The sequence below is a fragment of the Squalius cephalus genome, assembly GCF_949319135.1.
Source record: "Squalius cephalus genome assembly, chromosome: 3".
Lineage (NCBI taxonomy): Eukaryota > Metazoa > Chordata > Actinopteri > Cypriniformes > Leuciscidae > Squalius > Squalius cephalus.
The window spans coordinates 25,946,841-25,958,366 of record NC_137124.1 but is presented as its reverse complement, the minus strand read 5'-3'; the positions used below and the strand labels follow the sequence as shown (position 1 = coordinate 25,958,366).

Below are 11,526 nucleotides of genomic sequence, written 5' to 3'. Positions count from 1 at the left end.
AGTGCTATAGGCCTAAGTGCCTTATATGCTTTGGCAATATTATAATTGTTAATACTAGGCCTATGTCATAAAGATTTGTAGATAGATAGATAGATAGATAGATAGATAGATAGATAGATAGATAGATAGATAGATAGATAGATAGATAGATAGATAGATAGATAGTCATTTCAGTCATATCATTTCTATCTGTGAGTTTTCTTCATCTAGCCTAAACATTACATTGTAGTAAAGTTTCAAGCTAATTGTGCCCAGAGTCCAATTTACAGTTCATCCACTCAATCGTTTTTCACTCTTTAATGTTATTCAGCTCTTGTCCAAACCAGCGATTGGTGTCCGCTCGGCTGGACGTGTTTAGCTGACGTCCTTCCTGCCCATGGCGCCCACGGGGGGCATTGCGCTGCTCTTTTTATATTTGGAGACTCCAAAAGAATCCCGCTTCCCTTTCATGTGCCGCCTCGGTCCAATCAGACGGAAGGAGAGGCGGCCTGCGCGAGGCGTCAATCACGCTCGCTGAGTGGCTGGAGCGCCTCTCGTCTCGTCCGCTGGAGCTGCAGATCACTCGATCCTCCGCCGTTGCTGGATGTGTACGGAGCCCGCGCGCTCTTCTTTACGGACGCTCACAAATATCGCATTCCTTCTGGATTGTTTTTCATTTCTGATGTTTCTCAATTGCTCTCCGATGCAGAGAAATGGGTAAACTTCATTCCAAACATGGTAAGACGGCATCTCTTTGGTGTTGTAGAGCAAGTCTTTGATTTTAAAGCACTTGTGATATAGTTCTTTCGAGTAATAGCTTACATTTATACGACATATTTTTCCTTTTCAAAGCTGCTATTTGTAAAGCGAGGGAGAGTCCTGAAGGTGAGTACACGTATTCATTATACAAAATAATAACGCTTTTTATTTTATTGATAAAACAAAGCAGCACCGTTAAACATTTGGCGAAAACAAAAAGAAAAGCGTTAGAAACTATATTTGAAAACTGTTTAACTGGTACATAGACTGTAATAGTTGTAAACATATGTATAAATTGTGTTTTCTTGCTGTTTAGGCGACAGTTTTGTAGTTAACGCATGTTTGGCGAGGAAAGGACTGGATGACTGGATGGTTAAGCAGAAGTATTACTGCTCGAGCTCTCGTGCACAACAGCAGGACTGCCAGCAGAAAAATACCTGCGGACTGTCTCCACGGGTACGTCAACGGCTTTAATAATTTCTTTATCACACGTGTGAAGATTTTGGAGTTTCGGAAAGCTGGACTAAGTGACCTTTGCGCTTCGCCTTCGCTTTTAATTGCATTTAAAGACACGAGAATCAACTGTTTGGGTATTAAGTTTTATAGAGAAATGTTGCGCACTTTGAAGCAAGCAACTGAGCTGTTTGCAAAACTTTGTTTTGTTGTGATAAAGACAACATCGTTTACAACTGTCGCAATTCAACTCTTTTTCTTTCTGTTGATCTATTAATTGCTTATGGGCAGTTGACATGATATCGAGCAGTTTTAGCAGTGTCCTGCGATGTGACGTGCTATAATTGATCTAAAATTATGTTAAACAAAGAATTCCAATTCTATGCAATTTTATGACCTCGAATTAATTGAGAAACTAAATTGAATATTTGTCATTTTAAAATGTATTTATTATATCACAAGACCACTTCAAATTATTTTAGTAGCCTAAATTTTTCTTTGCGCGAGTGTAGGCTACATTTTGAATGTCGATGTTAGAATAGAAGTTAAACGTTAATGGAAATATTACGTGACAGCTACCCGTATTCGGTTGTAGGTGATATTCGCGTTGTTTCGAGGCCACACGCGCTACTAGACCACCCAATTCACGCGCTTTGAAAACGATCTTGGCATTGTTTTGTGACGTCATCAAGAACAATAGTTTACTTTCTGGAAACACTCTGTAGTTTGAGCCCAACTATGAAAGCCAGCGGCGTTATTACCAGCCGTGATTAAAGGAGAAACACTCTCTGAATACACGTTTCCCTTTAATGATGTCTGTTAAAACGCTCTCCACGGTTTCAGCTGCTGCCTTTGAAGCCAGAGGAGGAGGTTTTGTGTTGTTATTCCTTTGAATGATAGGAAGAGGTAAAATCAGGTTTCCAGACAGGTTCAGGCTGTCATTTTGAGGGGAAATATCAATGGGTAGGCTAAATAAATAGCCTAAATACGTTTGGTATCTTAAAGGCGGAATGTGTATTTGAAAGTATATATTTGATCTTTATATTGCAAGCAAAAAAGTTGTGCGTTTGAATCTTGAATTTGCCCAACAAGGAAAATGTTATAGCAGTCGTGTTTAGACAAAAGGCGCATCAACTTTTCACTGGCGGCTCACATGGGTAAATGGTTTATTTGAACGTGGTGGGAAGAACTGTGTGAGGGCTAGGAACAGATGCAAGTTCTCTCTGTAGGTAATAGATCACGGCGGGTTGAAAGCATTGCAGGCTGACAGGCTGGTGACAGCGCTGTATTGTGAAGTAGAGAGAGGGGTGGAGGGAGGGCCAGTCTGTCTCAGATTTGGCATCCTAGTAAACACGTAAGAGCACTGTCGTTTTGGAGAGGAGAAATCCTCTGGAAATACCTCGGAGTAAGCCTCTTTTGGTCAAGGGCTGTTGTGGAGTCTCGAAAGAATTTTTTTAAGGGTTGGAGAGATAGCAAGAAATGCTGAGAGTGACAGAAAGAGAGAGAGAGGAAATATTAAACAGCAGGAGAGTACAGCCACAGCCTCTTAAAACCCAATCCTCATATGTGGACTTCCAAACACAACACAAACTTTCAGAATCAGGAATGTTCCTGGAGAAATGCTGCATTTGATTTCTTCTCAAATCACTAAGAAAGTAATGGCAATAAACAGTGATTTGGCATGTAAGATGGCATGCATAATGCTGCACTGCAAACAAAGACTTTGCAACAAAATTGTGAAGTGTGAGGGGAGAAAATAAGTTTAAGGTGCACGGAACGCACAAAGTTCACACAGTTTGATGTTTATTACTGTGAGAAGGAGGTTTTATTGTAGCTGGAGAGATCATAATGCACTGAACAACAGTTACAAAGTCTGAAATGACTTCATTGGTTTACCTGTTGTTTATTTAGGTATTCGGATTTCACCACACTTAACTTTAAAGCCAAACAGTTTTCTATTTTAACATTTGCCTTGCATTTCATTCCATCAATATGATAGTCTGCAAATGAACCAGGAATTGTCCAACAATACCCGCTTGTTTTTCTTCTGATGTACTAATGAGAAGTTTAAGAAACAATAGCAGTACTGAGGAGTGTGTGTTTTCCCAGTTGGTGTGAAGTGATATGTCCAGGCTGGGAAAGGATCCCTACTGAAAGAATTCAACCATTTGAACAATCTTTTTAATCACATAAGCTTAGTGGAGTGATGGAATGAAAGAATGAGAGAAGGCGAGAAGGTGTTTGAAATCATAAATATTTATTTCTAAATACTTATTTTGTTTTGACATTACAAAGAATCTCCAGAACAGTTTAATATTTTATGGAGTGATGAAATTTGAGGCTGGTTTAGCTGGAAGGAGGATTTGCATCCCTTTGTTGGTTCCCCCTTTTTAGATTGCAAGTGAACTATCTGAGAATGTTTCAACCATTATTTTTATTATTCTAGTGAGAAATGTTGATTGGATCAGTGTGTGGAGTTTTTACTGAAAATGTGTTTTTCCTGTTTTATTTATTCATTTGTTTTCTTAATGTTTCTTGAGCTTTAATGTAGCCACCACATTTCCTGATCTTCTGAATCTGAGATATTTTAGCATGATGTTGATACTATACTACATATATTATAAAATGAGCTTGTCAAAAGTAATTACTTAAGTTAAACAATCTACGTATATAAGATTTCTCTTTCTTACTGAGAAAAGCCATGGACTGGTTGAAGAAGAATTACCTCACTCCCTGACCATGAAGAAAGCATAAACCTCACTCATAAAAGCAGGCTGATACTGGGACTAATAGAGGCTACCTGGAGAGTTAGTTATTTATAGCAGCTGTGTGGACAGTTGTGTGTGTCTGTGTTGTTAATGTGGTTCAGATGGTATGGATGGTGGGGAGTCGGAGTCAGGAACCTGTTTGATGAGTGTGTTCTGTTGTGCGGTGTTAACTAGCCTTCACACACACACACACACACAACTTATGTAGAACTGCCCATTTTCCAGTCTACTTTGCATTGGTTCTGTGCCTTTTTCTAAATTACACTATAAGGTCTTGTTCAAAAAGAGGTGAGGGTCAGATTTGTGGCCTAGTTGTTAGCAGGTTGAGCTCTGGTTCTCATGTGGGAAAGTAAATTTAAGTCTAGCTCCATCGTTTCCTGTCCTCTTTATGCAGCTTTTCAGACCTACTGTTTCACTTTTTTGTATTCTGGTCTAAAGTCATTGCAGTGATGCTCTTGTTCCTTTAAAACTGATTGATTGGTGTTCTGTCACGTGGTGCAGCTTTTATCAATGTGGGGCTTACAGTCGTGTTTATGTGTGTTAGTCCCATTACCAAGCTGTAGTAAACCTCAGCTAGTCATCATTTAAACAGAGACCAGACCTTCTTAAAAAAGTTATCACCACAGCGCTAAAACCTGTCCGAATAACACTATCAAAGAAGAAACTCAACATCATAGCTCTAAAATCAGTCAGAATCAAAGTGCCAAGACCAGACGATGTTACTGCTTTGAAATGTGGCTTTTGAAAACCACTCTGAAACCAGTTGGCACAGCAGTTCTAAACTAGGGCAAACCAGACATCACAGCTTTAAACATAATCTCTGCCACAGTCAAAACCGGCCAATAGGTCAACTATAAACCAGGCTTGATCATGACTTTGAAAGCATTCTGTATCACTCTGTGTAGTATCGCTCAGGGACCAAACACTTTGAAGCCCAGATCAAACAGAGAACTGTAAAATAATTCTAAAAATAATTTCTTCAGGAATTTCAGAACTTTTGGGGAATTTTTTTGGATTCCAAAGATGACTATTTAAACCCTTCCAGACAACATGCACACTTTTTCTTTTTCTTGCTGTCTTTACTTCAGAGTTTTCTTTATTGTAGCACAAAGACAGACAGTGTATGCACTATATTCCTTTGTCTCTTTTATTCCCTTCACAATATCCAAAGTATTTCTTTCACTTTAAGCTTCAAGTGTAGTTGTCACACACTTACCATTAGGCTTTTTTCTCTTTCTGTTCTAGACGTCAGCTTTACCATGTCTCTCCAGGGCTGGTTAAGAAAGGATGACAGAAAGAGATTGAAAGACAGAGGGTGGGGGCGGAAGAGAAAAGCCATGTTTTTTTTCTGTCTAAAAGAGAAAGAAAAGGGAAGAGGGTGCCTCCGGGGAGTGAGACAGCACCTGGCTCCAGTGTAGGGCTGTTGAGGGGCTCCTATGAGAAAGGAAAATAGGATAAGAGACAAGAAGGGAGGAGGGGAACAGAGTTCTTCCAGGACCAGAATAGCAAAGGGACCTGCTGGTGGCTGCTCTGTCATCTACTCTATCAAGTATTTGACATTGTTTAATGTTAACATTACTGCTACAGACTGAACTCACTCCATTTTTCTTACATCCTGAAACATCTCTGTCTGTTCAGAACTGAGGAAATGAAACATTTAGCACATTTCTTTTCCATACTTTGTGTGTGTTTGTGTATGTGTGTACCTGGTAAACCCTACGGTATGAGGACCAAATGTCCCCACAAGGATAATAATGCCAGTAATTATTGATCTTGCGGGGACATCTTTTTTTGGTCCTCATGGGGAAAACATACTTTTTTTTTGCAATTTTTAAAAAAAAATTAAAATGCAGAAAGTTTTCTGTGATGTGTAGGTTTACCCATTTCTTTCTTTGATGAATAGAAGGTTCAAAAGTACATAATTTATTTAAAATAGGATTTTTTTAAAGAAGTCTTTACTGTCACATTTGATCGATTTGCTGAATAAAACTATTAATTATTAAAAATTCTTAGTGGCCCCAAACTTCACAACGTCAAGGCCAACTGTAGTCTCATTAAAATGTATAAATGCTGGGCGAAGCGGAACTACAATCACATTATCTAGGTCTGTTAGTAAGAAACGTAATAAGAAACTTAATAAGAAATGTACTGGCGCTATTTTAGTTGAGCTTAAGTGCTGGAAAAAGACAGATTATTGTTTATACTGTAATTAAACTATTTAAATGCATTGACTGTCATTGATTCATTCATTGAGGTTTATGAATGAGTCTGTGTCAGGAATATCAGCTTGTGCACGGCATCTATGTTGGGATAACCTGTAAAGAGATGTGGAACTTGAAAGGCAGCTTTGAGGTGACTAGACTTTCTTCTCGAGTTACTCTTGGTTAGTAGACATGCAATGCTGGCTTGTAAGTACACATGGAAAGCATTGCAGTCATCTCAGTTGTAGGTGATTTAAATGGTTTGCCCCATGTTTTGTATGTGTTTTTTCCATTTAACTATGAGTAATGCATATATGTAAGTATGTGTGTAAAAATAGTGTTCAGGTATGTGTGTCATGGGGGTGGGCTGGAGGCTAGGATGGCGCCTGGCTAGGTGCATCAGAGAGAGAAAGTGTGTGTGTGTGTGTGTGTGTGTGTGTGTGTGTGTGTGTGTGTGTGTGTGTGTGTGTGTGTGTGTGTGTTGTGCATTAAAGCACGTCTGTCCGGATGTGCTCTAGAGATCAAAGTGCATGGTGGGAATGTGTGGACTGAGTTGCCAGGATTAACAGCTGAGAATTGGGCTGTGTTTTCCAAATTTCCTTAAACACACATACACACACACTCAACCACAGGCACAAGCAGCAGAGCTGAGGACAGTGTTATTCCAACCTCTTCAACACCCCTATTTATTCAGCTGCTCTGACACATTTATGTTTCTTCCGTACTTCAAAGGGAAGAATGAGATACTTGATTTGCTATCTGTAAATAAACATTTAGCCTACTAGTATGTATTACAAACATATTTAAAATCATCAAATTGTATAACAGTTTTAAAAATATATTTATCACCACAACTGTTTTTAACATTGATTATAATTAGAAATGTTTCTTGAGCCCCAAATCAGCATATTTCTGAAGGATCATGTGACTCTAAAGTAATGATACTGAAAATTCAGCTTTGCCATCACAGGAATAAATTATATTTTAAAATATATTCAAATAGTAAACAGTTGTTGTAATGATTGTAATAATATTTTACAATAAAACATTAATATATTATTATTTTTAATCAAGTTCATGCAGTCTTGGTGATCATAAGATACTTATTTATTTCAAAAACATTAAGATCATTCTGATCCCAAATTTCTTGGATAATTTTTTTTTGTATTTGTTAGCTTATCACTTTTTAAGAGACAGTAATAACAAAATAGCAGGGATTTTTTTTTTGTTACCATGTTTAATTCATAATTTTATTGCTATCTATCTGTGTTTAGAGTACTTATAAAATAGTCATATTGAAGGATTTGATAAATCTCTGACTTCCACAAATCTCCAGCTTTCTGTTACTCTGGTGTTTAAAGTCCTTCAGAGAGGCTGGAGTTTCAAACACAATGTTTGAAAAGTCTTTCTCTGTATTTTTGGGGCAGCTTAGTTATTCCTTTTCTCTGCCTTTAAAAAGAAAAGGAAGAGGGGAAATGGGGAGAGGGTAAAGGAGGGATCACCTAAGGGGAAGAGAGAGTAGAACAAACGGGGGAGCGCTGCTTCATTTTCAGTGCTTCAAAGCGCGCGCTCTCTCTCTGCAGCTTTCATGCTTTTAAGGTGTCTCTAGTAAATGAGAGCATAGCCTCACCACCAGTACTATGTTTGCATCATTTTAGCTCAATAAGTGTCCTGTTGTTGCCTGCAAAGTGATAAGATTGATGCTTTTATCTCTCACTAACTATTCTGCCAACAACCTCTTTCTCTTGAGTCTATCAGTGATACTGACTGTTGTTTTAGTCATATAGTCTGTGTTGGGATGTAAAAGTGTCCTTCTAGCTCCTGTATTTGTAATGTCTGCCTATATTCTCCGTTAAGAAAGAGGAACTGCCCACATCCTGCCCCAACTTTATTTTTAATATGAACTACTGCATTTGTTAAGTCATTTCATGGTCTTTGAATGCTCAAAATACACGATCAAACATACTTGATAAACACAATCATGCTTACATCCAGTTTAATAAACTAGTAGATATGATATCCATATCTCTATAGTGACAGAAAGTGTGTATATGAGTAAGAAAGGCTAGTGTGTGTGTGTTCCTGTGGTCAGTAAGTGTGTGGTGACATAAGCATAGAGCACTTTGATGTGGATGAGGTAATGTGTGAGGAAATGTTTGCAATGTTAATCTCATCTGAGAAATTACTAAGGAGCCTCTACAGACACAGACACAAGCAGCTGCCCACACACACACCATAATGATTTATTTGTGTCCACTTTGCAAAGACAATATAAAAAAGAGCATGAACTGTACAGATGCATATGCAAGGTTACCGTCTAATCACCAGTTTCGAGGATACCAGACACAACACTTACTCCAAACACAGCGACTGCCAAATGTAGATGGTATTGAGCAGTGTTTTGCTAATCACTTTCTTAGCCAAACTCAACATCTATAAACCCCACACAACTGACCTGTTTACATGGCCTTTTAGCCTACACTGTAATACATGTACACATACTTCACACAATTAACACATGGATGTGCATACACATATGCACTTTATTTGACTTTATGAATATTATGTTTTCTGATGCATAGTCATGCAATGTATACTCCATTTAACAGCATTCACAAACACAGGCATTCAATGCATTCATAATAGAAAGTTTCATCATTGTCCAGAGTGTACTATTTGTCTCCAGAAGGTATAAGTAATACACATTTATTTGTACTATTTTAAACTAGAATCTCTAGGTTTGAGAATCTCTTAACGCCCTCACACAAACGCTTGTCAACATGGGCATCTATTGTTGCATCTCCAGATGTTTGGTGTTGTTTCGTATTCCTTTTTTACTATTAAACAACGGCCCGGGCCAATTTTGGCAGCTTGTGGGTCAACTAATGATTAGTGCAAAAAAAGTTAAGGCATATGTGCGAGTTGTGCGTACTGTAAACACAAATTTTTTAGGTTACCCGACAAAACATTTTTTACAGTCTACAAATAAATTATGTGTGATTGCTATGATATTTATTCATTTTATATCTAAATATGTTCTGTTCATTGCATCAAAAGTAGTTTGTTGATGACAGAAAGATGCTTATTTGAATTACTAGGAATGTTATATATGTTTTGAAAGGTCATATGACTGTGATGACATGTTTATTTGTGGGTTTATGTAGTAATGTTTACGACTACAATTTTTCTTCACCACTGTTTTGGTTGAAGATCACCACTATCTTTCTCAGCTCATTCTCTCTTTCTTCCTCTTTGCTGAATGAGTATTCTCTAATCTGTCCCTTGTTTCGACTATGGCTGTTTGATGAGAGGTGTGTATTGAGACGAAAGTGGTGTTTTCCATTCTGTGTTGGAGGTAAGCTAACCATCTGAACAGAAGCATGGATTTGCAAACACAACCATCCACTACATTTCTGTTGCTCAGCTTGCCTTGATTTAGAAACCTGTGATTCAGTAAATTAGCAGGATGTGTTTGGATTCTGGATGCGTGGAATGGGCATTTTGTGCCAGGGCGGTTATACGATTAACAGGACTTGTAACTATAAAATGCTTGAAACATTGAATCAACTGCTGTTTTACACACAGACCGTATGCTAAAATCTTTAACAGTCCATCTGCTGCAAATCGCTCTGCTCTGTTCTCTACACCAGATCAGTTGTGGTGTTTAGTCCAAATCGTAGGGTTTAGGTTTGATTTTGATATTGGTGTGGACATAAAAGCAGCCCCCCCCCCCCCTTTTTTTTCCCAAAGTATTCATAATTGAAAAAACAACAACAACAACATTATTTAGGGATTGTCTATATTGACTTCAGTTAATACATTCTGTAGTGTTATAAGTTAGAGGTTAGTAATGACAAGGAGACGGTTTACTCTGTCCATAGTGCAATCGCCAACATATCTCATCAGCAACAGAGTACATACATGATGTATAGAGAATTTACAGGCAGGGTGCAAATAATTTTTTCATATCTCAATATATATCACAGAAAAACAAAATATCGCAATGTCAGTTTTTTCAAATATTGTGCAGCCCTACTGCTGAGTTAATGGCCCAATTGACTTTCTTATGGGTGTGGTGGGATATCATGGCATTGGCAGTGAACAATGCTCTTTCTCTCCTCCAGATCACACTGAAGAACTGATGAGCTATATTGTTTGCAGTCTATCAAACACAAGTCTGTCATAAACGCTGTGTAACTGAGTGCTTTCCTGGTATTCGCTTAAACTTGAATGAATAGTTAAATAAGGAAAATTGTGTCAACAATCTGTTTATAGAATGTAAATCTTTTTTTCTCTGAAGCTGACAAGTGCTCCCAGCGCACATGAACACATACTTTCTACGGCAAGCCCCGAAGGGACAAATAGGCTACTATCACACGCATGCACAGGGTGAAGTCACTCCATGATTTGAATCCTGATACAATTGTCTCCATTTGCACGGCGCTTCTTTCTTCACATTGATTAGCTGCCAAAATGGGGTGTTACAATATATGACACTGAATCCGAGAGTCAGAGGGAGTCATTTAATTTGTTACCTCTTTAGCAGCCTTAATCGTAGTGTGACACCCACAAAATTCAAGACAGACAGCAAGACATCGCCTTATTTATTGGTCATTGTGGGATATCATCCAAAAACGAAACGTCTGTCATCATTTACTCGTACACATGACTTTATTTCTTCTGTGGAACATAAACAAATATATTTTGAAGGATGTTTCTGTGCATACAATGAAAGTGAATGGGGTTCAAAACATTTACTTTCATTGCATGTTCCAAAAAAAAATAAAAAAATAGAAAAGACTGAAGAAATAAATTCATACAGGTTTGGAATGACATGAGTAAATGATGACTGAATATATTTTGTTTGGGGTGACCTGTCCCTTTAAGAGTGCAGTACTGACACTCCAGTCAGTAGTTCAGGTTGTCTGGGTTGTCTGTTCTGCTCATTATAAAGTATGAAGTGCTTATGTAGGTCACTGCACTCCAGACGCTTTCATCCTCACATTTAGGAAAGTATGTAGGGTACTGGGGGGAGTACAGGGAGTCATTTTTGGATTGGCCCGTAGCTAGCGAGGGCCGGTTTTGCCGTGCCCTCGGTGCAGGGGGCTGTGCTAGCATATACATCCCCTCTCCAGAGATCCTGCATGTAACCGTATACGCTTAAGCAAGATAACAGACACAGAAGATTAATCAGGAATTCAGTTGCAAGTCTTTTTCCGTTAGCGCTCGTGACTATATGTTCATGGTTGATTGTCTCGCTGGTGAAATATGGCACCTGTAGGTGCATGTGTCTTTGTGAAGGCTTAAATTGTCTTAAAAATGGAGTGGTTCTGGTTGGCTGCCGTTCACAGTGCTGAAGCCTTCCA

General features: G+C 38.4%; 1 protein-coding gene across 2 annotated transcripts in view; it reads left to right on the top strand.

Annotated features, from left to right (window-relative positions):
* The first annotated feature begins 542 nt into the window (after positions 1-542).
* The window catches only part of nkd1 (NKD inhibitor of WNT signaling pathway 1), a 28,080-nt gene continuing 17,096 nt past the window's right edge, over positions 543-11,526 (top strand). For both annotated transcript variants that reach the window (XM_079865387.1, XM_079865386.1), the window contains exons 1-3: positions 543-717; positions 832-864; positions 1,055-1,194. In XM_079865387.1, the coding sequence (XP_079721513.1) occupies positions 693-717; positions 832-864; positions 1,055-1,194 (198 nt within the window). In that variant the 5' untranslated portion in view covers positions 543-692. The remainder of the gene's footprint in view (positions 718-831; positions 865-1,054; positions 1,195-11,526) is intronic.